Raw genomic sequence first — 26,980 nt, 5'->3', positions numbered from 1 at the left:
GTGGTGATAGGGAGCTATCATGAATCAGCTACCCCATTGGGCCCCAATCACAACGTACTACCTAGAAGCGTAACCGCATAGCCGCCAACCTATATTGTATTTTGCCATAGGCTTAGTTCACACGGTGTCAGCCAGTGCTTGCCCTTGCTCACTCCCTAAGTCGACGTCGACTTGGCATGACGACACGTGCTAATTCCGGCAGTGGCTGCTATTCCTGGGTTTCTGTCACGCAAGTCAGGACATCGGTGGCCAGTTGCTATACATGGTTCCGTACTTGGTTCCGCTCCAAAAACAAACTATTTGCGAATGGTTGGCTTGACAGGTGTCTGTTGTAGTCGTTCACTGTCGGAAAGAGTAACGAGTTGTATGCTAGACGATAAGGAGGAGCCGAGTGAACTTTGTGCAGACAACCGCAGCGAATGCCTCACGCAACAAGGCTCTTGGTTTTTTAGTTCATAGCATTGAATGATAAAAGTGGTCACAGACGGCCTACAGTATTAGGAAGAGGAGTTGCTTTTTAAGACCGCCAACTCGGGCTAACGGTTATCTGCAGTATCCTTCTCCTAAGTGTACCTGAGTTCAGAGCTTGACATTAGAGTGTCGCTGGCGCAGGCAAGCTGCGCCAGCCGTCAAGTGATGCAGCACTGATCCCTCCTTTGGTGAAAATGTCGGGCGGCGGCATGAACGTTAACCGCGAAAGCCTCGTATCGCGGCTTCAAAGCTTGAACGTCAGCCAGCAGTCGATTGAGGGCACCTCGAAATGGTGTCTCTTCTACATTAAGGATGCGAAGTCGGTGGTCAACATTTGGGTGGAGGAGTTCGGCCGGACAACAACGGAACGGAGAATAGCTTTCCTGTACCTGGCGAACCACATCCTGCAGGTGCGGCGCTGAGGCTGCTTGTCGCTGTCCACGCGACAGAAACAAATGATTAAGGCATTCCGATGAGTTGCGACAAAGCGCGGGTGGGCCCGTTATTCATATATTGCGTGGAGAATTCTTGTATAAGCGATCGGTTGTCGTTACGGCAGTGTACTTATCCTCGTGGTGGCCTACCAATCTGCGTGTTACTGAACGCGACGGAACATCAACGCCGTGCGGCCCAGCGCTGGCGTCGCCGTTACTATCCTGTTAAGAGTTGCCCATCCGGTTCACCGGTTTCATCCGCCTATCCCTTTACTTAACTCAGGAGGGCCGCAAGAAGGGCCGTGAGTTCGCAGACGAGTTCTTTCGAGTGCTGCCCAAGGCGCTAGCCTCCGTCAGCCGCTCCTCTGACGCGAAGTTGCGCAACTCCGCCAAAAGGCTGGTGGACATTTGGGATGAACGCAAGGTGTGGCACAGGATGGAGTGTGCGTTTGCGGCGTTCCTTTGGGTTTCTTGAGGGGGTGGTATCTATGTACTGAATCTTAATCAAGAGCCTTCCATGATAACACCCTTAAGGATGATCCTGAAGACCCGGATAGAAGCTTGATAGGTTCCAGTGAAAATCCCAGCTTTCCACCTAAAACTCGAGATTGTGAGGGGGCCATATCTGTAAAGTGACCAGTGAGCGTCCAAAGCTTACGCGGGGCTTGATTGGCTTGCCCGTGCATCCACATATTTGAACGCTCGTAACCTAAGCGAACGCGGATGTAGTCATGAGGGATTCTGCCTATTTGCCAGTCCCGCCGGCGGAGCCCCTGTCTGCAAGGCAAGGCCCAAACCATGCAATTAAAGTTCCGTTGGAATGTTTTGGTGAAATTGCTAAGACAGATTTTGCTACCGCGTGCACAGGTGTTCGGATCAGCTCAGGTGCGGGTGCTGAAGGAGCACTTGAACGGAGGGGGGGGAAGCACGCCCTCCAAAAGCAACTCTGGCGGCACCGGTGGCAATGCTGGTGCTGACAACGCCGTTCCCAGCACAGGGAATGACCTGGATCGACGCAAGCTTGCGGCCGTGGGTAGCTTAGCTGATGTGCTGTACGAGGTAGCGAATGCGGCAGCGCGCAGCAGCGAATGGCAAACTAAGTGCCTGCAAATCAAGGCGGTGAGGCGGATGTGGGTGCGCCTAGCCGGGCATGGAAGGGAGCGGCTAGGTATAGAATAAAGGAATCGGGGCCAAAGGGTGAGAGGTAGATTCCGGGCAACAGGACATGGCGAAGGTGGGCAGTGCTGTAGCTAAGACGCGGCCGCGGGTGTGGGGTGCTTACTGGAGACATTGGTGGAAAGGAGAAACTGGAAAGGCAGGAAAGAAGACAGCTTTTCGTCGCTGAGTTGTGGATTGCCTCTGTTGCACCCTTTCATCCACCATCCTCCGGCCGCATCATCCTGCAAAGCATCTTGCATTTCCCACCTCATCACCGCAGCTGCTGCTGCTTCTGGGTGCTGTTTCCCGGCCCTCTTACGCGACCAGGATTTGGCCTCTATGGACGCCTCTCTGACGGAGGTGGCAGCCGCTCGCACGACTCTGGCCACTGCGCTGGAGTGCCTCAAGGCCGAGAGCGAGCGGCGCAAGAAAGCCGTCACGTACATACGGATGCACCTGTCACAGCAGGTGGGCTGACAGCGATTACTGGAAAAACAGATGATAGTGCTGCGATGGGGCCGTGGCCCGGTAAATGGAGCCCGGATTATCGGTTCCCACAAGGTTTTATTTGCGAGAGGAGATTAAAGCGCATTACAAGGGGGGAAGTACAATGGTGCCAACGGGAATTGAGACGGCTTATGCTATGAGTTGGTGCAGCCAAAAAAACGTCTTAAAGACTTTCGAGGGCAGTACGTGGGAGCTGGGAAGCTGAAGGTAGTCCGAATGTGAGCAGTGCGGGGTTGGTGAGCGCAGTGATACTGCCGATGAGCTGGCGCCCTGACCGTATAAGAGCTGATGTGGTCATGGCGTAGGGATGGTCCAATGCTGGCTTGTGATTATCCCCACTACGCTAGGACACATTTCTCTTTCCTCTTCTCCCCAGACTTTTCACTTCAGCAACTTGCACCTTCATCCCCAGGAGGATAGCTTGAAGCGGACCGAAGACGCCCACGCGGCGCTAACGGCCCAGAAGGGGGAGCTGGACGAGCGGCACGCGGCGTTGTTAAAACAGGTATGTGAGGAGGGTTGGCGGTTCCCGTTCTCTATCTGGGAGAGTCTTGGGGCCGGGGAAGCAGGGTTGGCCGGGTTATCTATTCTTGCGCCAACGCAAAATGGGCAGATGCTAGGGGCTTTGGGGATCCACGTGGTTTGCCAGCGAAGCCTGGATTTCACCGGATCCCTTCTTGTTACCCGGTTCCCTCTTGTTACTCTTATTTCAGGAGCAGGAGCAGCAGGAACGAGAACAGCGGGAGCGGGAGCTAGAAGAGGCATTGCAGCAGCAGCAACAGCAACAAGAGAAACAGCAACAGGAGCTAAGGCAACAGCAAGAGCAGCAACAACAACAGCAGCAGCAGCCAGTAGCCATGGGTGGGATGGGAACTGACGGGCCGCCCCCCTTCCTGGGGCTTCCGCCGGTGAGTACGTTTGCCATCCCCGAAGGGAAGAAGGGGCTATTTGCAGCAACAAGGAGGAAAAGCAGCATTGGCGATTACCTGGGCTCCGTGGCCGTTTACGCGCGCTTATTCGCCCTTACTCAAAAGTGATAATGCGCCCTGCTTCGGTGCTGATTGTGTTGCCCATTCCGTGCCCTCGCTGTATTTCAGGGTGGCCTGCCGGGTATGCCCCCAATGATGCCTCCGCCCTTCCCAATGCCCGGCATGGACCCGTCCGCGCCGCCTTTTGGACTGCCTGGCATGCCGCCATTCCCAGCCGCGCTCCTGGGTCCCATGACTGGTATGAATCCCCTTGGGCCCCTACCGCCCTTCCTGAGCCCCATGCCTGGCATGAACCTCAACATGCCGCACCCGCCGGGCATGAATCCCATGACCGGTCCTGGAGGGCCGATGAACCCTATGGGCGGTGGAGGCGGTGGCGGTGGAGCACCACCGGGAGGCGGCACGATGGGTCAGCTAGTTGGCGGGCTACCGGATCTCGCCGGCGCGCTGTCCGCGCTCAGCGCCACGGGCTTTGGTGGTGTAGGCGGTGGGGGTGATTCTGGGACGGCAGGGCCGACAGCCAACGGTTCTCAGCCTCCGCAGCAGCAGCAGCTGCAGCCGCAGTCTTCCGGTGGCGGCATGCCGCAGGTGCATGGCCAGGCGCTGCCAGGACCACAGGGGTCGGGGGGTTTGCCGCACTCACATGGCGGACCAGGGCAGACACCGCCGCAACAGATGCAGCAGCCGGGTACGCCTTCATCGTGCGGTTGAGTGTCCTTGAGTGCCATGGAAGGATTTTTCCCGGGTGTTGTATCCGGTTTTGCCGCTGCAATGTATCCCGGGGCAGGGTTGCGACGGCGCGTAGATAGGGGTATGGATATCTATTCGGGGTATTTCCGTATCTTGGAGGGTCGCCAGGCTTGAGCTGGTGCAGGGACCTGAGTACATGCGAAATTCCTTTCAGTCCGGTGGGCCGGCACCTGTTTCGTTCCAAGGCTAGGCATCCGGCGTTCTGTCCATACCGCATAGGCCATTTGAACCGATATGTGGTCCTTGTTCACTGCCACTTGACAGGAGCGCCATCTCACCATTCCGCTGGGGCCCCGGCGCATCTCCACACGACCGGTGGAGCTCCTGCGGTTGGTGGTCACCCGCCGCAGCTGCACCCGCCGGCTCCAGGGCCGGGTCCTGGGCCCGGCGGCGGCGCTGCCGCCCCCGGGGGCCCAGGAGCAACAGGCCCCGGCGCGCCGCCGCCGCTTGACCCCGCAGGTATCGACCAGCTGGCGGCAGCACTAGCGAACAACTCGGACCAGACCGCTATGCTGCTGGCGAATGCCTTCGCAAGCATGAGCCAGGTACGTGTCGGGACGTTGTTGGGAAAAGGGACAACGGTTATAACTTATCTTGTGACAAGGAATGTCGTGTATGCACAAGGTAATGTGTACAGCAGAAGGAGGTCTCAGGCTGTGGTAAAGCCGGGTCTACGTTGTGTTAAATAGATGGACCATTATGTCCGCGGGTTATGCACTGACGCCTTGCGTACCTTGCTGGGTTTCGGCTATTGTCCATGCCCTACACTTAAGTACTCTCGTGCGTACCAATTCGAGACCGCGTGCGGTCCTTGTTCTCATATGTATGGGTGCACAGGAGGAGCGGGATCGGCTGGGTGCCAACCTTGGCGACATGCTTGGTTCTGGTGGCGGTGGAGGGCCAGTGCCCCATCCGCCTCCGCAACAGTCTGCTGTTCACCCCGCTTCGCACCCGCATCCCCACCCGGCCCCGCATCCCCACCAATCTACGCACTTTCCGCCACCGCATCCTCACCCCCACCACCTACCGCAGCACCATCCGCTGCCGCCTCAGCAGCAGGCCAATCAGGGGATGGGTATCAGCGGCGGGTTTGGTGGGAGTCCTATGGGTAATGGCGATGGCGACCCCATGGATGCACCGTATGATCCGGAGTTTCCGGATTAATTTTCCATACTGCTGTACAGCCGCCCGGGTTGCGTCTCGTCTGGGCCAGTCGTCTGCGAGCGCCTGGGTGTCATGACTGCTCGTACAGTGTCTGTTATCCACTGTGGGGACAATGCAGGAACTTAACGTTGTCATGTGTTCACTCGTGGCTTCTTGCTGTCGTACATTCACTTGTAGCTTCGTGTTGTCGTACATTCACTTGTGGCTTCATGCTGTATTTGCTATGTCGTCGTGGAACGAGGGGCCCGCTTCCGTGCAAGCTTGGTGGGTCGGTATTCGTGCCGGCAGGCAATCGTGAACTTCACCCAGTTGGTACTTGTCTCGACTCCTGTTGCGTCGCCTTGCATGCCATCGACGTCGCTGGTAGTGTGGTGCCTGTGATGGAGAGGTTGGTTTCCTAGTACGGGCATATTTCTTCTAATGCTCGTCCGGGGCGCTAGCAAAGTGGCATGGCATGGAGAAACGTTCTTTGGCCGCCGCAGAAGCACACAATAGTCCTATTGGAGGCTGGTCGGTCGCTTTGGAACAGCGACCAGAGCTATGGTGGCATAGTCCCATAACTGTTCCCAGTGCATGCATGTGAGCTATGATTCACTACCTGTGTTACACTTGGTCTCTCGCGTTGCCGGCCTTTTCGGCGCTTGCCCCTCACCTTTGCCGTGAACTCTTGACTCGCGCTGGCGATGCAATTTTTGGCTGCGCTTGTTTGCCTGCGGTTAACACTGTGTCGGGGCTTGCCTCGCATGGACCCCAGGCTCCGATTGAGGGCTTATGTCGGTAAGGCTGCACGAGGTGTGAATAGGAAAGGTACTCGGAATTGTAGGGGGCTTCGTTCGGCAAATCCTGCCAGCTCACACTCTTATGTAAGGGACGACGCCGGTACTGGGCAATATGCGGTGGATAGTTGGTACATAAGGGAAGTGAGAGGAACTGTCTGGAGGCGGCTTTTCCTGCCCTCATATTTCACACGCATTGTTGCGACGAGTGCACAAGGGACCCCGAACTCTATTTCCACGGAATCCGGTTTCCATTGCTTGTATGGGGGTTTGCTATGGCCATTACGGGCGTAAGGCAGTGGCTAAACCGTGTCCTAGATTGTTACAGGCTTGCACATGGGAATGTCAAGGCAGGATGGGTTTGAGAACAGTCAAGGCAACGCACAAAAGGGTTGTACACCAGCGAACGCCACATAACAATCGGTTGCCTTTCTACGCCGCGCGGCTGTGATAGCCGACATCCGTACACATCACTGCGACATATCGCAGAAGCATTTGTAACGATATGTGATTTTCGACAACAGGGTGATTGAATGAATCCGAGCAGATTCATCGCGTTCAACGTGGCCGCCAGGCAAAAAATAAAAACTGACGCGTAAATCATTAGTGTGAAACTGTTTGACCCGCCGACGCAATAGTTGATGCAGCAGAGATACGCATCTTGTGCACGCTTAAAGTAGGAAAATCAACACTGCGCTGACTTTTCTTCCTAGAAGCCATGCCAGTGACCGCAATAATACGGTCTAAAGAGGTTAATGGCTAGATTATAGCGTTACAGCCCCGGTGCCTTCCCCCCGAACGAGACGCAATTCGGATTAGTCACAGGGCTGCTTACTGTTTGGTAAGGTACGGCACCACAGTTAAACAGGTACTGCTAAACTGGTCATGGCGCACACAGTTGTCGTCAGCCTTTGTGACTCCATATTCATATTCAGTTAGGGCGCAAGCCAATGTTGCAAGTCATGCTGCATGTTAAAAGATTACAAATGACCTGGTGACAACCGCCATCGCCAAACGGCATCTAGTTAGTTCGAGGCGCGATGGCCTATGGGGATACGGGACTATACATCAACGAACAAGATACTTCACATGATGGGATCCTCACCCTCGTACAGGCCTCGTGCGCAATGCAGGGTAATGTATCCGAGGGACCACTCAAGCCCTAGCTCAGATTTCGTATGCACTAGACAAGGCCCGGTTGCCGGGCGCCAGTAACTGCACTCCTCCAGTGCACATGGGACAATGACGCTCCGCCATGACGTGACTCGCTCAATCCCTTACTGGTCTCCTGCGGCGCGTTAGGACTCGAGAGTTGGGCCCTGCACCTCCACCTCCGCAACGAAAAGCGCCCCCACTCAACCCCACCCAAGGAGAGCAACGATACGGGATGATCGTCTGGTCTCAACCCAAGACACGACTACCCGGACAACCGTCCACACAACCATCCTGACCCCCACTCTGCAATCTCAAACTCGTGCGCAGCAGGCACGCACACAGTTGACATCCGGGAGTCTTGGCTGGCAAAGCTGGCGAGCACACAGCCCAAAGGGATACTAGCGAGGGGAAAGGCACAAGCGAATCTTCTACAATCTAACGTTGCTCTGTTGCCGTCCGCGTCCACAGCAACCACCGCCTTCCATACAGCTAAGTCAGATGCAGGAGTTTAAAACTTGAACACGCTGGATGAGTCATAGCCCAGCTCCTTGAGCAAGCCCTTAACCTCACCCTGAAGGTCAATCGCAAGTGAGGATACGGTAGAGATGGCGGGGAGTCAGGCGCCAGACGATAAAGGGACAATTACTGTCATAAAGCGGCCTGGCGCGATTCAGGTATCAACCCATGAAGGTATTAGCCAACAGGAAAGCGCTGTTGTTTAAAGACAACAGGAAAGCGAAACCTTCTCAGGTGGCTCCAGTTTCCGGGTTTGCACGACGAGTGGGAGATGGGCAGATCTGGCAAGTAGCAAGGACAGTTAGCGGGAGCCGGCGGGGTTCCGTGAGCGGTCCTTAAGCCCCCAGTTGACCACTGACTCGCGTTGTGTGGGCGACTGGGACCCCAACGTCTGTTTTCCCGCAACGGTTGCGGCCGTGCGCCGCCGCACGCGTGCTGTAGGGACAATCCAACATGCCCATCCACGCACCTGCGAGTAGTCAGGTGCCTTGTTGCCCGACACTGCCTCCATCATACCCGGAGGGCCACACACCATCACCAGCGAATCCTTGGCGGGGGCCGGCAGGTGCTTGGATAGCATGTCCTTAGTTAGGTAGCCAACGCCACCGCGCCAGAACAAACCGCCCCAAGCAGGCTTGTCAACCACGTAGTACACCTTGAAGCGGCCCGGGTGTTGTGCGGCTAGAGCGTCGATTTTGTCCTAGGTCGAGCAGGAGATGATGACGGTGGCAGAGTTGGCGGGATAGAGCAAGGATTTGGAGCCAATGGCATTTTGTGGGAATCCATAGGGCCCAGAGGAAGGAGAGGAACGGCCGGTGAGTGGTTCGGGATAGGGTGTAGGATCAGAAGGAAGATGCAGGAAATAAAACCGAGGAGGCCCGTCGCATCTCGGTTCCCTTGATCCCGCACATAGGAACCCAATCTGGACCGCTCTGCGGAATGAGGCCCAACATTGGATTGCGGCGGTCTATGTCTGGGTATACGAAGTACCTTTCCATGCCCGGCAGCCAGCACCCAGTATCCTGCCCTATACCTGGAGGATAATGTCCGACTCGCTGACGTTGGCATACACCAGCGACACCTGCCGTGCAGCAGCAGCGATGGGAGGACAGGGATGTGGTAGGAAGCGGTCATGGTGATGCAGTATTGGGGTGCCAGCGGTTGCGATGACGAGTCTTGAGGGACTCCGGTTGGAATCAGGATTTAGTGAAGACACACATAAGCCCCCGACCAGGGACCCTTCCCCTCCACCTCAAACCCTTTCCCCCCCCTCTCATGCCAGGTGCCCCACCTGCGTCTTGTCATTCGGGTTGTCCAAAATCGCATCAATGACCTGTAAAATCGGTCGGAAGTTGTCAGGTGTGGTTAACAGGGACAGACTTGGCAACCGGTATAAAATGGTGTTTCCAGGGGCCTACACCAGGGCACAGAACACAGGCTGCGCCGCTGCGGATGGGATGGGGCCCCGTCTGGGTTCAGGACTTAGGCGGCTGCCAAACGAACACATCGCGGTTCATCCTGTAAACCCGCAGTGACAAGGGCGCCCGCAGCCGTACCCCCACCTAGCTCCCCACCCACCTGCAGCATTGGGGTGATGCCAGTTCCTCCCGCCACCATACCAATATGCTTCTTAGTGTTGGCTTCGTAAGGGTATTTTTTAATGGGCCCCTTAATCTCCAAACTGTCACCGATCTGGGATGCACGCGAAGGCAAGGGCACGGGAGGAGGTTGCGGGGGCGGATGCGGCCTCAAGACTAAGACAAGAGGACCCCAGTAGAGAGGGCCGCAACGCAGCAGGAGGAGAACAAGGAAGCTATGGCCACAAAACAGATTGGCGACAATGCAGTGAGACGAATAACGGCGGTGGCAATATAACCCATGTTGCAGGAAACTAACGACACTCGCTGCCGTATGGAATACCATACATGAAGGCGCAGCCCAAAAGGTTTAAAGCAGTAGCAACAGCACCGTACAGTCTGCAAAAGACCTGGCCGAAACGCACCTTGAGGGAGTCGATGTGCTTCGACATGACGCCCTGCAAACGAACATCGGCCCATCCGCACGGGACATAGAAGGCAAGTCCACGTAAGTTAGCAGGAAGGAAGGAAGAAAGGTCAAGAGGCACGGTCCGTCGGTGGAGCGGCTGGGACGTTGGGAGCTACATGGCTCTAGCTGAGTCACTACCTACGTGGCATCAGGACGCCCATACGACACGAGGGCTAGGGCCAGGGCACAGCGCCGCATGCACCATTAAGGAGAGCCAGGTAGGTCCAACGCGCTTTGGCCGATCACGCCGGTTTATCTGGGGATTAAGTCCAGACGGACGTAATCACGAACCCCAAACCCAATCCTGACACAACCAACCAATGAAGCACCCCAGCGCTTCATGACCTGTGTCCCGCACCTTGTCGTACACCTTGACGACAAGGTCCAGGTAGCCCTTGGCATCCGGTGGCGAAGTCGGGGTGTACGGCCGAATGACCGCCTTGGGTTTCTCATCCTCCGGTTTCGCCTTCAGCATTGCGCTGCGGAAGCAGAGGCAATGCAAAAGCAATGCACGCATACTTGCAAATCACATCAGCTGTGACTGGAGTGAGAGAAGAGCGTACCAACCAAGCTGCGTTCGCTTGGGGGTCTGCGGAACCAGAGAAGGCTCAGGTAGGAGACAGGGTTCTGCAGGGATCCTGGCTATTAGCTACCCGACTGACTGCCGCTGGCATCATCCGTTGGGACACGTACACGTCCACACAAACGCAGCCAGCAGGCACACGCTTGCCCCACTCCCAGCTCGCCCACAACTCCCCCTTTCTGCCCTCACCGAGTCACGAGGCATGAGGCCACGAAGATGCCCGAAGTCTGACCCTCCGGGAGCTCGAACCTGAATCATCCAGATAGATGGGCCCGGGGGAGGGAGCGAAGTGGTCATGCAAGCGGGATACAAAGCCGCCCTACAAGCAGGTCCTTGGCTGACCTGGAGTTGGGGACATGCTACTCGGTCAAGCAGGTGACCGTTTCATGCAGGCTAGGGAAGGACGGGAACTTCGTGGTGTTGCGGGTTAGTGGCTTGGGTGCTTGAAGGCCCTGAGATCCCCCACAGGTGTAGAGCGGTGCCATGGGACGCCGTACCTATACAAGAAAGTGTTCCGCGTGAGCTGCCGCTTCTCCTTCAGCTTAAAGGCGCGGAACTCGTTCGGATCCAATGCACCCTTGCCCGCTGGCGCATCCGCATGTACAGCCTGCAATTGTACACCATTGGAAAGACCTATAATCAATATATTTTATTAGGAAGATAACTAATGAACGCTGCGGTGACATAAGGGCCGTGACGCCTTGCAAAAATCGCATTACTGAAAGCTGTATCTTGCTGAAAGCTGTATATTTGTCAACATTTAAAAGGCGTTTTTTTATATGTCTACTCATGCCTTTCCGGTACGCTTGTCGGAACAGGAAACACCGATAGTGACTGAAAACGCTCACCTTAACGGCTAGCTTTTCATCAATGTTCAGAGCTGCATATGCAGTGCCAGAAAGGGCTGCGGCCGCAAGGATGGAGCTGTATCCCCGCCGGGAGCGCGCTGCGTAGGCAAGCATTTTTTTAAAAATTCCTGTCAACCACTTCCTATCAGCCAGAAGTTAAAATACTTCCTCTGCCGTCAAAGAAATGAAAGCGCCTCCGGAGCCGGCGGTTGTCAGTTAGGGTCGTCCTTGCGATATATCCTGCGAGAATTCAATTTAAATTTCAGAATCTGCAGCTTAAAGGCCTAAGTAACCCTAAAGGTTCAAGTGTTCAAATCAACGCGTACACCATACGTTGTGGGTTTACCATCCATTTGCATCTGGCGGGTGAAGGGAACCTTTCAACTATATAACAGTGAGCTACGGGATATAGTAATTCGGCAAGGCAAACAAGCTTTCCGTAGCAGCAAGCGCGACCTTTCAAGCAAGCCGAGAACCATGCCTAAACGAGGTGCGCGCTTTGGCACCGACCATCTTCCCCGGGCACACGACCACGGCTAACATGCTGGTTCTCATCTGTAAGACGGCACAGAATTATCGTTCAAGTGCGTTGAGCTACCTCTTTCGCCTTCACGGTTTCGTTTCCCGCCTCTGTCGCGTTTGCCATGCGGCCCGTTTTGCGCATAGACCCTCGTGTTGATGTCGCAACAATGATCTTGTTTGTGCAGGATAAAAAAGACCCAGGCTAACCCATTAGAACCTTTGCGGACGTATGCTGCCATGGAATCTGCAAGAACTCTTTTCACTCAATTCTTCGGTTTTCTAACCCGCTGCCACGTCGATGCTGCATCCCTTACAACCAATTGACAGCCAAAAGAACAGTGAACTGGCGCGTAACGGCAACGGCCTTGGCAACCACAACTCGACCGCCATCGCACCCTAACATGCGAATCTTCTCTGTCGGCTGCTGCACCTTCCCTCCTGTTCTTGCAGCTGCTGCCGCCCTCATTGCCTCTATGGCCAATGCCAAGATGGCCAAGAAGATGTCAGGTCCTCGTGTTGATTCGGCCACCGGGTGGCGCCGTCGCACCCTGCGACTCGTGGACCTGTGCATGAAGTGGGATGCAGAACACGTGCTCTGCAAGTACGTAACAACAGATGAAGATCTGGGTGGTTTGATCCTTCTTCGGCAGTCCTAAAAGGCTCGGTAGCTGACCTTTAGGAATCATACAGACGTACATGCTCCTCGTCTCGTGTGATTTTGGGTCTTATCCTTCATCTTGATCTGTCGTGATTTACAAAATCTGCCAATATGGCAAATCATTCCTTTCTGTCGAACGCGACACACATCTTGTCCACGCTGTCTCTGTGCCGGCCACACCCCGGGGTCTGTTCCCGTGCCGCCTAGGGCCATGCGGCGGTGGCCTGTAGCCGCCCTACTGGAGGCCACGGAGAGCTGGACTGCCGACATGTTCGCCTTGGTTGCCCGCGACTGGAGGATTAAGAAGGTGCGAGCATGCCTGGCACCTTGAGCCCGTACGTACGTGTACGGCGGGCGTTGTATAAATAAATGTGTGCGTCCTATTGGTAAAGCTCAACTTACCAAGTCGCCATAATGTGAAGAGCAATATGCAGAGGTCTAATTTTACACTCAGCACGTGTTTCACACAGCCGGTTTGCATGCAGAGGTCGCGACTGCAGCCTTAGATGGGCATGTACACATATGAACATCCAAGTGTTATCTTTTGATTCAACTCTTGCGCCTCTTCCACGTAAGTATTTCAATATCCCGATTGTGTCTCGCTTGGACCTGTCCGTACTCGTACATGTATCTCCAGGTGGCCAGGCTGTTGGAGGCCAAGGGCCGGGCCTTCACCGTGGAGTGCTGTGCCGAGTGGGAACCTGAGTTTCTGCAAGTAAGTCGAGCTGTCGCTTGCGGCTCGAAACGGGAATTGTTTTGTTGAGGATTGCGTTTGTTTTCTGCTTACCACCAAGTAGTTCGGCAATTTGGGCCCGTCTGTTAGGTGGGAACCTTTCTCACGTGCCAGATGGGGTTCGCAAGCTGGGCTTATGTGCAAACTGCGGCTTGGACCTGAGCCTGATGTAAGTGCCCACTATTTTTGGAAGCATTCCCGGACAAGCCTCGTCTCTTGCTACGTTCCTCTTAGGTTTTCCTGCCCGAGACGGACCTGGTGACTGCCCGTCACGTGTTGGCCGAGCTTTACTTCAAGTCGGACGACAAACATCTGAGTAAGTATGGAAGATTCCAAATCCCAATGGACTCTTATGCGCCTGTGTACGCAATTTGTGTATTTTCCATGGCATGTGGTCTTCTGGTCGCATTCGGGGCCTATCACTTCATTCCATTATATGCCTACCCATTTATACCCCCAATGCCCTTGACTCTGTTTGCCTATGCTAATTATTGTGCAAGCTAATTACGCTGTGGACATATTCGCCTTAACTTCCCCACTTTTGCCCTTCCTGACCAACTCTGGTTATCATACACTTCAAGGCCCCTGGGAGTGCCGCCAGATTGTAGAGCAGTACGGCCCCAAGTTGCGGCGCAAGCTGCTGCGCAAGTTTTCGGAGCGGGACGTTACACGTGTTCTGCGCGCTTCGCCGGCGGACGAGAGCTCGGACGACGACTCTGAAGAAGAGGATGAGGAGGACGACAGCATGGATGGGTTTATTGTCAGCGGTGGCGCTGACGAAGATGAAGAGGATGTGGGTGACGAGGCGGAGGGCGATGATGAGGACGATGAGGAGGAGGATTCGGACAACGCCGGCGAGGACGAGGAGGGCGATGCCGCGCTCCGCGGTGGTGCGATGCCCATGGATGAGTGCGAGGACGAGGACAGCAGCGATGGGGACGACGTCGGCGAAGACGTGGACAGCAGTGAGGATGATGATGAGTAAAAGAGCTTGCAGGTGTTGTCAGCTTATGTACTGCCGTAGTGTATGGCAGAATCCATGGCTTGGATTCTATTCATGGCAGGGACGGGCTGCATGGCTATGACTCTAGGGGCATTGCCGAGGATGCCTAATGCTCGTGACCATTTTTGCGCAACGGCCTCTTTGCGTTCCTTTTTACCTCTTTCAGTCATGTTGGCCTTTTGGTTGGGGTTAGTTTGCGGGCTTGGACTCGTGGCCTTTAATGTGAGTCCTCTGCTCCGTAGTCTGCTGGGGCACCTGCCGGGTTCCTTTGATCTTGGACCTGGATGGTGTATGTGATGTGCTAAACACTGCAGAGTTTTATTTACTAACGCTGACGACTTGGGTAATGGTGGCTATAAGGAGTGGGCCCGCAGCGTTGTTCAGCCTTGCATTCAAACTGTTATGCTGCTCATGGAACTCAATATCTGGTGAACTCGGTGTTTACGGCGCTTTAATAACCCTTTTCGAGCAGAGGCAGTGCCACAGGTAAATTTTCAGCTTGGAAGGGACGTTTGGGGTACTGCACGCCGGCCTCCGAACGACTGACGCGTGTATGTGTGTGTGTGTGCGTGCTGAGTACTGTGTCGTCGGCCGGTAGGCCTTGTGTAAGATTCCATTAGGCAGCTTCTGAAGCCTCTCCATGGAAATCATCTGTGACCCTTTACTGATTAGTGCCGTCCACTGATACTAGATGGTTAACTCGGTAAATAGTCCACGGACTGTACAACGCGTCTTGGACTGGGAGCAGCTCGCTAGGGACGCACTATCTGCAGTTACTGACGTTGCACATCTTGGCCGGTAGTAATAGTAGGTTTAAAACCAGACTCGGCCATGCCAACCTTCAATACTTGACATCGTGTTGGAGGGATTGCAGATGTATCAATCTGTCGATCAAACGTCTACCTGAATACCATCCCCAAGAATGCTTTCGATGTCCAACACAGTTCACATTACGTGGGTCGCAGCAAGTCCAATTTCTACATAGGTTGTGGTCGTTTGCTTTCCTTATTGCGGCCGAATGCTCAACAGGTGCACCCATGCCAATGTCTGCGACCTACGTATGGTGTTGGTATCCCATATCCACATTTGTTTTTGCAGAGCATTCAACTGCTGAACTTCGTTCTTCCGACAAAAAGAAATATCGATACGGGATACTTTTTTAAGTTTTCTAACAGTTCAATGCCAAGTCTTCGTTCCATCTCGCTTTCGAGGGGCGTAGAGCGGGGGGTAGAGCAGGGTTCTAGTTGGCGGCGTTCCGGTAGGTAGGCTCAGCACCGTTGAGTGAACTGCTTTAACCAGCTGCCTGATCAGGCCCAATCCGAGATGTGTGCAGAGGGTTAGTTGTCGGTGACCATCCAAAGCGTGACGGCGGGTCCTCTGTGGTGACATCTTCTGCATGAGACCGAGCATGCGAGTATCTGTTCCGGCTTCGCGCGAGCTTTCCATTTCTTTCGCTCTCCCGTACATTCCTTAGTACGCAAGGCTGTTCTACGCGTGTCATCTTATAAAATAGTTTCAAGTTCCGTTACCGTGGATCTGATCGAGATCACCGGTGCCGCGCCGCGCCCACTCATGTCATGCTGACCAGGTTGAGGCGAGGTTTTGATTTGATGGTCGAGGTTACGCAAAATGTACCCGTCTGCTCATTGTTTGAATCGCTTATACCGCGTGATATTGCAGACAGGGGTGCGGGCCATTAAAAGGTCATCTTGATTACACCGAGGGAAGCCAGGTCCCGTGAGTAGCCTTCCGCTCAGCCGGTAGCTTGGCCTGCTGGCATTGTTGCACAGGGACCTGCCGTAAGCAGGGCCGGTTTTTGTTTCCTCGGAATTGCAGGTTCGCAGCGCCGTACTGCTGGGAAAGCTTCCGGCCTCTTGGCAAGGCTGTTTTGCGGGGTAGTTTGACAGGGCTCATCGACCACTAGGGACCAGTCAGGTAGAAGGTGCTCCGCACTGTTTGCGGTCCAGCAGGTCGCGAGGGCGAGGAGGGAGCAACTGGGCAAAAGGTCTTCCCAGTAGCCAAGGACGCATATGCTTATGGGCAGCTCGGGGTGGGGAGGGTAAGAGCTCAGCTCAAAAGTGTGCCGAGATCAACTCAGATCAACTCAGATCAACTCCGAGATCAACGCCGGTCAATAAACAAGTCCTACATTGACCCGCAGGGGGACGGGTCCTTTACCCGGCTTCCAAGGAGGTGATACCCTATTTGATTGTTTGTTTATCAACCGGGGCCATGCAGGTGCGTGATTGATGGAACAGGCTAAAGCCGTTGCTTGCGCGTGCCGTCCTGCATGATATGATGTGTGAAACAGGGGGGTGTATCTTCGCCCGTGGCAGCTACCCTGCGAAACCCTGCCTTCCCCGGTATTTCGGGGCACCCTCATCCAGTCACCCTCGTCAACTTCTCAGTGGATCGCTCAGGTTCCGCACCCACCACCAGCATCCAACGGAATTTGCCGGGTCGACAGCGGCCCAACTCTGTTCCTGGTCAGCTCGCAGGTTAACTTTATCCCAGGTCACCACCGTCCATCAACTAGGGGCGCAATGCCTTCCATCATCGGAAGGACTTTTGACCCTAACGGGAATCGATCCCGGGATCTCCGGGGGGCAATGGTCGCGCGTTACCTGTGGTGCCAAACCCTTTGTATATTTGATATATTCCGCACAACTTGGCGTACTGTGACAGGAACTGGTTCGACGGATCTTGTGTGCCTTTCCACACCGAAGAGTGATATCGGGGCGGCTACGGAAGCCTTGCCTGGTGACCTCGCCATTGGCTCTCTTATGACCGCTCATCTACGGATCCTAAGTGGCCACATAATTGGCCACCGCGAATGGACGTTGCCTTGAATACGCTACGAGGAATACATTTACCCGTTCCGAAATGCACTGGACTGTGGTCGCGGGGAAACCTTGGCATAAACGCCGGCTTATGGCAATCTCCAGATCTCCACCATTTTATTTCCCTACATGCTGTTGCAGCTAGCAAGCGGATAACGCGCAAGGCCCTGCGTTAACAAACTGCTTCGTAACGAACTGCTTCCTTGTCTGACAACACCACGCACAGCTGCCCGACTCAACCGTGGCCGACTTGCGTTTCCTATAGCTGCAAGCTATCCGCTTTGCGAAAGGAAGTGCTTCAAAGCGGAGAGAGGACATATGTTTTGCGTCGAGGACCCGCACCCATCTAAGGATAATTAGGATAAAGGTAAAGGTATTTCTATGGGACTAGAAGCTCCAAGGCGGCGCTTTACCTAAGGTTTCTAGAACACTAATACCGCTCGACTTCGGTACCCTTCCGCGGCTCGTGGCCACGTGAAGCCAGCTTAAACCTTTCATTGTTGGGCAAGCAAGAAGTGCCCTTGAGATGAAAGGAGCTACCCTACATCTGGCTACCTACTTGGATACAATGAAGGGTTCCGGACCCGGGAGAGCGAAGGACATACGGATTGCCGTGGCGGTTTTCCGGTATAAACCGATGCTCTTCGCAGACAGGCTGGGCTTCGGTTCAATGGCCTGGAGGATCTGAGTCGTTGCATAGAGCACCTTGGTTTGCACGCTCCAAGGGGATGTCCGCCCTTGGAATTGGAGGAGGCGCCAGCCGGAAGAAACCGACGTCAACTGGTTTGTTATCAGGGGCCACGGACAGCGTCAGAAATTTACATTATGAAAATATGGCAGAGTGTATGTTTGCTGGGGTAAAGTTTGACACTGATGGCTGCTTCATATGGGGCCATGCACCTTCGAAGGGCTTGCATGTCGTACTCAGTACTCTAACCGTCGATGATCCAAAATGGCATTGGTACGCAGAATCGCCCAGCCATTTGCAAGGCAAACGCACAGGTCTCACATATTCCGTGACCTTTTCACGTGCCTGGCGAAAGACGTCAAATCGTCAGAGAGTCCACTCAGCCATCACCCAACCGAACAGACAATAGTTCGCCACTCTGGCCCCACAAAGCAGCATGGCTACTGCAGCCGCAGAGCCTGATCCTCTGCGGGAAACTGGTCGCTATGAGCGCGTCCAGTCGCTTGGGAAGGGCGCGTTCGGCTTCGTGCAGCTAGGAAGAAAGCTACATAACAACGAGCTTGCGGCGATCAAGTTTCTCAAGCGCTCTGATGTAAACAAATACGTGGAATCTGAGATTTTGAACCACAGGTGCGATATTGTTCCCTTTCAAGTGTCTTTCCGGCTTCTGGTCTTTGCGCACTCAACCGAGCTCAACCAAGATGCTTTTCTGCAGCATGTTGCGGCATCCACATGTCATCCAATTTAAGGAAGTATTCCTGACATCGGATTACATTTGCATAGCCATGGAGTACGCTACGGGAGGTAGCTTGTTTCAGTATGTGCAGCAACAAGCTCGTCTAAAGGAAGCAGTTGCACGCTGGTTCTTTCAACAACTTGTGATCGGCGTGGATTACTGCCACAAACGCGGTGTCGCAAACCGCGACATCAAATTGGAGAATACGCTCCTGCAAAAGGTAGATGGACTGCCCCTACCTTTGCTGAAAATCTGCGATTTTGGATACAGCAAGGCGGACATGCGTTCAGCAGCAAAGAGCAAGGTGCGGTGCCTGGGAAGTCTCGGAGCGGCTTCGTTGGATCCTGTTCCTTGGCTGCCTCCACTGGGAAATTTTATCGAGAGGAAAGGGTATTCGTTTGCAGCAATCATTTGCGGTAATCGGTGCATCGTTCAGGTGTGCATACATCCTGAATATCGCGGCACGGAAAAACGTATTCGGCTAATGGTCTGGATACGTGTACGTTTTGAGAGGGACATGAGATCGCGTGCATGGCCAGGCCTGCGCACCCGAACGGCACCTTGCCCCACCGGTAGCCTTCATAGCATGGAGGGTTTCTGTACCGCGACCTCCAGCCTGCACTTTCGCACCCAGATGCTCACAACGCCATGCTTTCGGGCAATCGGCCCTGCAGTATGTGCACAACATGGAGCTGTCATGGCCTGGCTGTGTTAGAACTCATTAAGGCAGGCTTGATAGGGAGGGGCACGACCCCATAAGTGCCAGTGGGCGTAATGGATGCATTCGTGATGCACGTTCCATCATTCCTTGCGTTCCAAACTCTCTCACTCTTGCCATACTGCATACGTACCGTTGGATTGCCATATTGCAAGAGCCCAAAGCCGACAAGGATCCACATGGGACACGCTGGCCCCGCGCGAAGGCACATCGGGGCTTGTTTCGGACCCCTATCTCCGAGCAACTAGGCAGACCCACACAGCCCCTCCCCACCAGCGCCCTTCCGGTGGCTCCTCCGCCTGGCCTCCTCACATGCACACATCCATCGCCACGGTTCGTGCACTCGCCCACGCACTCCTTCACGTGACTCTGCGAGGCGAGGTCGCTGTAATCCAGTCCAAACTGTCGCCCCTGTTACGTGTCGCTGCCGTACACTACCCGGCCGTGTCCCGCGAGGCATGTTTGTACGTCTCATGAGTCCTTAAGAGGGCTATGTACGTATGGGTGTATGTATGTATGTTTGTTTGTTATCTATTCAAGGTTCTGGAGCGACCGCGCGCCTTTTGACGCTCTCCAGCGCCCCTATCCTTCTCCTCCATATCTTACAAACCTGCCCTGGGAAGGCTACGGATAAAAGCGGCTGTTGATTGTCCTTGAACAGTTATTCCTGCTTGGCACCGTCATCTGGACTCTGTTTCCCTTCGGTAACGTTTCTTTTCTCTTCACACTTCTTCTCCTACTGCTCATCTGCGCCTCCACTACCTTGCTCGGGGTGTCGTACACTTACAGGTGGGCACCTTGACGTACATGGCGCCCGAGGTGCTCGTCAACCGGGACGGCAAATACGACGGTAAAGTGGCGGACATTTGGTCGTGTGGTGTGATGCTGTACGTCATGTTTTACGGGAGATATCCATTCGAGGTGCCCGCGGGGGCCGCCATGCCCAAGGCCACGGAGATCTTGTCCATGCTGGATAACATGGTGAGTATCGGTGGGTTGGTGAGCATTGCGACATCGCAGTGGCACTAATGCTGTCAGGGGTTTCTAAGGACAGCTCCTAGCGGAGCATTGAGGCGTCCTGCACGCAGAGGGAGATGCGCATAAGGGCCGGTTGGACCAAAGTCGACTCGGACCAACGATAGCGTCGTATGGTCGATGGGTTAGCTGTGGCAGCCCTCTTCCCTGACTCAATATATTGTCGCGCTGTACCCTCGCTCCTCATTTGGGGTATTCAGACTCCCCCTCACTTCCAGCATAGTCTTCCACGTGCCTGGGGGCCCCGCTTGCCCACTCCTTGCATACCGGCCCCTTGGGGCCACACACACACACACTCTCTCTCTCTCTCTCGTGCGTGCAGATGCATGCATCCACATTCCATGCGCATCAATCCATCCATCCAGATATCCATCCAGATGTCTACACATCCAAAAACGTGGGCGTTGCTAATATGATCGCGTATAACTTCTGTGCCATGCGCAGGTACGGCAACGGTACGAGCTTCCCACCAAGGTGGAGATTTCGGACTTGGGCAAGGACCTGCTGAAGAAGATGCTGCTGCCCGACCCCAAGGAGCGCATCACCCTGGAGGAGGTCATGAAGCACCCGTGGTTCACCACTAACCTGCCGCCGGAGGTGGGTCGTACTGGGGTGGGGATAAGAGTTTAGGAAACGTGTAGAAATAGTGTTAAAATGGTGGCTTCTGGCCAAGGTCAAGGGGGGAAGCGGGGTTTATTGTTAAAGGAGCTAAGCGCGATGGGGCCTGGAGGGTGAGGAAGCTCGTGATGAGGCGGTTCAGTGTGGGAGGGATGCAGGGTTTCGAATATAGCGGCGGGACGAAGCGCTTTGCATGACACAAAACATTACTTGCTGCACGACGTAAACCAATACTCATGTAGCGGAGTTGTAGGGCATGTAGACGATTTCCCCCGCCATCACCTTTACACGGGTGCCTGGCGGGCGGGTGGGGAGTGCACCGGAAAGGGGCCATGCAAAAGAGAAGGGATGGCGGACTGGAATTGATGAATGAGTGGTGAAGCTGGGATTTGAAAAGGAAGCCGCCGACTTAGAAGACTGGACCAATAGGACATCCTTGCGGGCGCGGCACAAGTAGCTTCTGCATGATGAGTATTGACTATTTCGACCCTATAGCCCGGTCCCAACGTACAACTGCTCGGACCTTACGGGACTGAGCTACCCCCCACCAGATTTCCCGAGGGCCTAATCATCCGCGGGCCCCCGCTTCCCTCCCTCGCAGCACTTCCAGAGATACCACTTCAAACTGCAATCTTGGATATTCGTGGGACCCGGTGTCCTTAGCCCTGTCACAGATCGGACCAGGGACCTGTGTGTTGCATGCCCCATCCCTCATGTCCCATGTCCATGCCCCGACCGCATCCTTGATATCAGCCTGACCTGGTAAGACCCGTGGACCATACAATTGCATTCGTACTTTTCCAGGCGCCCACCATGAACGAGTCGTACCTCAAAGGGGGATTCCCCCCGGGTCATCAGACGCCCGAGGAAATCAAGCGGATTCTAGACGAGGCCAAGGGCCGCAGCGTGGACAAGACGGCCAAGGGCAACACTGCAACGGACGAGTCGTACGACAGCATGATGGACAATGCTATCAACGAGGACCTCCGTACGCATCGCAGCGCAGAGCTGCAGCGGTACGTCAAGACGTACCGCTGATGTAGTATGGCTGTACGAGAGGCGTTGCCGTGTGTAGGACGGTTGAGGTCAGGGGCTTCAGCTTATACACGAGTTTGGGTGCAACGCGCACCTTGAGGAGGATGAGGACGAGGTGGCGGAGGCTGGCGAGGTGCAGTTGTCGTGGTGTACCATACACAGGCCCCTGGAACCCGTGAAGGCCAATTTTGTGTATTTGACGCACAGACGCACATACAACAACTTTTCATGTACATCATTTCGTACGTAGGGTTTAATGGTGGAGGTCCCTGCCACGTTCAAAGTACACCGCGGCGCACACAAAAGTAACGTTGTAGCGGCGGCATCATGGCGGCGGATGTGGACGAATGGATGGTTCTGTATGGATGTATGGATGTATAAATGACTGCGTGCTTCAGATATGTGTCCATAGGCTGCAAGATGCCTAAGGTCAACGGGACGGATTTTGCGTTTCGCGCTGTTGCATTTGTCGTGTGCTTGTAGAGTTGGATGGGGAGGAGGGAATCTGCGAAATCAGCAGCCATCGCTGCAGCAGCAAAGTCAGCAGTAACTCTGGGGGTCTACTGGAGGGGTTTCTACCGAGGTGGGCACTTGATGGGACTTGGGGTCAGCAAGGGCCGCGTAGCACTAGCCAGCGGGTGTTTGTTGCACCCGCACAACAACATTCTTCTACAGGGTGATTCCAGCCACTTGCAAAAGCCGCGGGCATTCTGCCTGACTCATGGCTTTGGGCTGCTTGACCGTTCGGTGAATTATTGTGCCTACGGAAAATCTACCGGGTGTGCGTATGCTTGACAGGCCCCCCCTCGAAGGAAGGACTGGTTGATTGTTTGGCTGATTTGGTGTTTGCATGTGAGCGGTTCATTGGGTAGGTGGATATGCCGTATGGGGGGGGGGAGGAGGGCGGTTCAGAGTTGAATATTGAGGGGGCTCTGGAAGCGCACCTAAGGGGGCTGTAGAAGGAGGCTAGGGGGGGGCGAGGACACTGCGAAGGCCGGGTGCTGAACTGCCTGGGTTGGTGATTGCAGTCGTCGTGATCATGCTAGATGCTGGACGATGATGCCATATGATAACATGTTATATGTTAACAGCCATGTGTACGGCATGATGTTGGTAGTGACAGCCGACGCCATGTAGTTGAACTCGACGTCCTCCACCTCCTTATATAGCAAACCCCTTAACAATTCAGCATTTCCTTGCACACCTTGGGGGTCCTTGCATCTGTTCTGACCCGCCTTCCTTAGCCTTGTGGATCTGGCCGGTGGAAACGTGGCATCGTGCTCTGAAAAGGCGCAGTATCCTAGCTTAAGCGGAGGTGCTGTGGACGGTGAGGTGTGTATGTCTTCGGGACTCGAAAGAGGATGGCGAGCGAAACGGAGCGCAGCGCTAGCAAATAAGATGAGGGCGGCACCGGTCGACACATGGATTCGTGTTCGTGTGTCGCATCACGGGGCCGGCGGCGGCGGCACAGCGGCTTCGAAACCCACTCGTATTCCGAGAGCCAGCCAGTAAGGTCCTTCCGTGGCGCATCACCTCCTCGGCGGCATGGATCTTGAGTCGCCACGCCCGGCAGTACGGCACAGGCGTGTGACCCGCATGTCCTTGAGTGGACGCCACGAATTGCGAATATTATAGTTGGACTGTGTATTTATCCGAAAAGGTCAGTTGGGTCCGAGGAGAAGGGCGCAGAAGGAGGAGCAGCGGCTTGTTGGGGACGGGGGAGGTTTTACGTCGTGCCTTTTGGCGCTGTACAACACTATCGCGCATGCTTACTACTATCTTGAAATGTACACGCGTGCGTATGCATGTACGGCACACTCAAATTCGTGCCGCAGGTAATTATGTCGCGGTAGATGGTGAACGTTTGTCCCCACGGAAAACCCAATACGGCGTTCCCTTTAGTCGGTTGGATAGCCCCGGGTGAACGTGCAGATGTGTATGTATATATATGCACTATATTTGGTTCTTTGTTCGGTGACCGACTCATACGGCAGAGTTAGAGTGTGCCGTTACATGGATGCACGTGATAGCCCACCATCCGGCTTTCTTCTCGCCCTGGTCAGCCGCTTCGGTTCATGTGTCGTACCGTACGTATTTTTGCCCGGTGTGTTCAGTCCGTGTATTGCTCGGTCCACTTTTCCTAAAAAAAGTGGACCGAGGTGCTTTCTTCCTATGGGGTGTTCAGTTAAAAAACTCATGCTCTAACCTGCCCCAGCAATGGCGGTCTCATGACACCATCGTCATCATGATGACGTCATCGGCTTGGGCCGCCTCTTGACCAGGCGGGGTGCTTTTGCGTGCTGCGGATACCAGGATTCCCAGAGAGCAAGGCTGCTCGACGGATGGGGCTCCAGGGAGCACGCCTCCGCATACATCGCGTGTGTCTCTCTGAGCTGTGGATCATCGCAGGCCATCACAGGCACAGCAGGGTCGCCAGGCCCAGTGGGAGGATGACACCGAACTCCCAGATGACCCACGGGCCGGATCAGTCGGCCAGTTCCTTGCCTTCCTATTCCGGGGTGCTTCCAGGGCTCCTCTAAATGGAATGGATGAAGAAAATGTCCCTGCCACCAATCTCGTCACCAACCACCAACGGCCTTTTGATTGTGTTTTCAGCGGATGAAATCAGGATTGGCATCCAAAACACTCTCGAACATTCAACCATATATACCACACATGAGTGACACTTGATCGCTCTTCACGCATGGGCTCCCAAGACACACACTTGTTGTACGAAATGTTGCTTTAAAGGGGCTTTCCAATTAAAACATGTGGTGTAAGATCAACGTGCGCCATGATGAACGAGATTGGCTTGGATGAATGACACGACATGACACGGCCTAATTACTGGTGGTAGTGCTGTTGCGCCCATGCAGTTACAAAATAGGCAGCCAGAGGGCCAAAAAGGATACCAAGGCGAGCCTCGTACCATGGCCCGTACATCCCCAAACAACTAGAGCCGTTTCCCTGCCCCGGACTTCTGTGTGGGGGCCCCAGGATACCGACTGCGACTGGGAACCAGGATGGAGGTCATAGAAGGGGGGTAGGCAAGCGGGTAATGGGTAAACGTCTCCTTTCCTCGCCTTGTCCGTCTGTGGCGTTACCCAAGCAGGTGTAGGGAATACGCTACTAGGCGAGGAAAGCAACCGGTTCGCCTTGGAAGCCCGCCGCAGCGTTCAGGGGCCTGCCGCGGGGAGAGGCCAGGAAGCCACTCCTCACCGGTGTGCGCCTTTGCACATCAGCTGAAACCCCTAGAGCATCGGAAGCGTCCTCAAATATTTTTTGCCTTCATGGCCGCTCCTACCGTGTAGGCAGTGCCTACTAGGCACCTGCCCGTGCATGTACTTGTTCGCGCTAGCATAGGACGGCACCAGAACGGCGGGAGGCCAAACAGTTACTAGCCACTCTTTAGTAGGGCACAAGCAGCCTTGTCCGCCCTAATGCAAGGTTCTGCTCAGTTGGCATACTTGGCAATGATTCGGTCTAATGCATGGCGTGACATTGTCTTTATGTCCTATAGACTTCTAGGCTCGCTATGCAGCTGCGTTCGAGGTGCCGGGTAGGACACAGCGAGGTGGCTGCCGAGGGCCTTTTTTTACACTACTGCATACTGCTGCTCTCGGAGCGCCAGGGCCGCGTGTGCACCGAAGTGCGGTGTAGCGATACACGGCACAGCCAAAGCGCACGAAGCGCTGTCCAGCGCGACCACACCGGCACGGCCAAGAAAGCTGACACACAGCACTACACGACTGAACGCCGCATTGATGACAGCGTCCGCTTGACAACCACCCCGAGGGCAAACTGAAGCGTCAGCGACACACAAATCACACCCTGGCCAGCGGGGCTGGCCAGACAACATTCCTAGCGCGCAACGATACTCTAAAGGCGCTGCGGCCGTGCCACAGTGCGGCAGTGCGGTGATCGCTGTATAGTGATGTGTCTGGCGTTCGGGGTGAGCTGCCCGATCACCAGGTCTCCAACTGGGCCGAGCCTGCCGCTTATAGCAAGGGGACACTGAGGGCGGGAGGAAGGGAACACTAAGAGCAACAATAAGCTCCAATAGTGTTGAGAGGTCGGAACTATGGAGCTGTCAGCTGAAGTAGCATTTAAACTGGCAAGCCGTACGGCTGCCGTACATAACGTAGCTTAGAGGCTATACTCGCTTCGCTCCCGCCGCATCTTATCTTCAAAGATGGGGGCCCTTGTGAAGCAGCTGCCCGCGTTTCCAAAGCACGTATGGTGATGTGGAAGGTGCGGAAGTACGTCGGTGAAATATAATGTGAAATATAATGTGGTAGGACTGGAGAGGATAGTGTAGCAGTATAATGTATTGTGAGTGTAGCTGAAGCTTTCATCGTGGGCGCGTCTCGTTGCAAGCTAAGCAACGCGTATACATGACGTGTAGCATCAGTCCTCAGTTCACTTCTTGTAACGAACATCAGCATAGGTCCAAGCCCTCTCGCTTGGAGGGATATATGCAAACAAACATCCTGATAGGTAAACTCGCATGCTACCGAGCATTCAACCGAGCACATGCATGCTTAGTTGAATGGTGAGATGCGACCCCCCTTCATTTCGTGCTCGGCAAGCCTGCCACCGCGTACCGGATATGTTGGCGATGTTACAGAGACGCTGCACCTTGTCCAAAACTACATGTTCCCATCTGAAGACAATGCTGGTGGTTCTTAAACAGAATTTGAGCTTGCTGCTGGCTCAAGTCCTTCCGTAGTAGCTGCAACACGGCTAACGCAGGCACGGCCGAATGCGCTGCGAAAAGCTGTTCCAAGCCCTCAGCGGCATCCATTTTACTTGCAAGGTTCTGAACGACTTTCGCGATTCTTCTCTTTACCTAATTCTGCGTTGTTATTATTTATTTCGTAAGAGTGTAACTTGAGTTTAGTCGGAACAATGTGCATTATGCGCTGCGCTACCGAAAGCAGGCGCCTTATGGCTGATTCTTCGCCGACCGCTTCATCTTCCGCGGCAGTTTCACGAGC

At 54.7% G+C, this 26,980-nt stretch overlaps 5 protein-coding genes across 5 annotated transcripts; 3 read left to right on the top strand and 2 right to left on the bottom strand.

The window, feature by feature from the left end:
• Nucleotides 1-665: 665 nt before the first annotated feature.
• On the top strand, nucleotides 666-5,473 carry VOLCADRAFT_98220 (uncharacterized protein; the record flags this gene model as incomplete). Its single annotated transcript, XM_002957122.1, has 9 exons — nucleotides 666-881; nucleotides 1,189-1,329; nucleotides 1,773-2,024; nucleotides 2,391-2,531; nucleotides 2,947-3,075; nucleotides 3,284-3,478; nucleotides 3,668-4,247; nucleotides 4,769-4,854; nucleotides 5,342-5,473. The coding sequence occupies 9 exons, from the start codon at nucleotides 666-668 to the stop codon at nucleotides 5,471-5,473; spliced, it is 1,872 nt and encodes a 623-aa protein (XP_002957168.1).
• Nucleotides 5,474-6,557: 1,084 nt separating this feature from the next.
• VOLCADRAFT_107549 (uncharacterized protein) lies at nucleotides 6,558-11,511 on the bottom strand (the record flags this gene model as incomplete). Its single annotated transcript, XM_002957079.1, has 10 exons — nucleotides 6,558-7,975; nucleotides 8,390-8,620; nucleotides 8,954-9,001; nucleotides 9,212-9,253; nucleotides 9,499-9,612; nucleotides 9,923-9,955; nucleotides 10,325-10,445; nucleotides 10,739-10,798; nucleotides 11,047-11,156; nucleotides 11,398-11,511. 10 exons carry the CDS (start codon nucleotides 11,509-11,511, stop codon nucleotides 7,913-7,915), a joined length of 936 nt encoding a protein of 311 aa, XP_002957125.1. The 3' UTR covers nucleotides 6,558-7,912.
• A 158-nt stretch (nucleotides 11,512-11,669) lies between these two features.
• Nucleotides 11,670-16,237, top strand: VOLCADRAFT_107548 (uncharacterized protein; the record flags this gene model as incomplete). Its single annotated transcript, XM_002957121.1, has 9 exons — nucleotides 11,670-11,887; nucleotides 12,370-12,520; nucleotides 12,785-12,884; nucleotides 13,215-13,292; nucleotides 13,545-13,626; nucleotides 13,892-14,275; nucleotides 14,556-14,799; nucleotides 15,902-15,999; nucleotides 16,104-16,237. The coding sequence occupies exons 1-9, from the start codon at nucleotides 11,875-11,877 to the stop codon at nucleotides 16,235-16,237; spliced, it is 1,284 nt and encodes a 427-aa protein (XP_002957167.1). The 5' UTR covers nucleotides 11,670-11,874.
• A 2,040-nt stretch (nucleotides 16,238-18,277) lies between these two features.
• Nucleotides 18,278-20,960, top strand: VOLCADRAFT_67888 (uncharacterized protein; the record flags this gene model as incomplete). The annotated part of the gene is made up of 4 exons (XM_002957120.1): nucleotides 18,278-18,471; nucleotides 18,557-18,881; nucleotides 20,085-20,276; nucleotides 20,775-20,960. 4 exons carry the CDS (start codon nucleotides 18,278-18,280, stop codon nucleotides 20,958-20,960), a joined length of 897 nt encoding a protein of 298 aa, XP_002957166.1.
• Nucleotides 20,961-25,565: 4,605 nt separating this feature from the next.
• On the bottom strand, nucleotides 25,566-26,787 carry VOLCADRAFT_107547 (uncharacterized protein; the record flags this gene model as incomplete). Its single annotated transcript, XM_002957078.1, has 2 exons — nucleotides 25,566-25,997; nucleotides 26,622-26,787. 2 exons carry the CDS (start codon nucleotides 26,785-26,787, stop codon nucleotides 25,579-25,581), a joined length of 585 nt encoding a protein of 194 aa, XP_002957124.1. The 3' UTR covers nucleotides 25,566-25,578.
• Nucleotides 26,788-26,980: the final 193 nt, after the last annotated feature.

The sequence above is a fragment of the Volvox carteri genome (genome assembly GCF_000143455.1).
Source record: "Volvox carteri f. nagariensis unplaced genomic scaffold VOLCAscaffold_69, whole genome shotgun sequence".
NCBI lineage: Eukaryota > Viridiplantae > Chlorophyta > Chlorophyceae > Chlamydomonadales > Volvocaceae > Volvox > Volvox carteri.
Note: the sequence above shows the minus strand (reverse complement) of the source record. Positions and strands in the feature narration are given on the sequence as shown.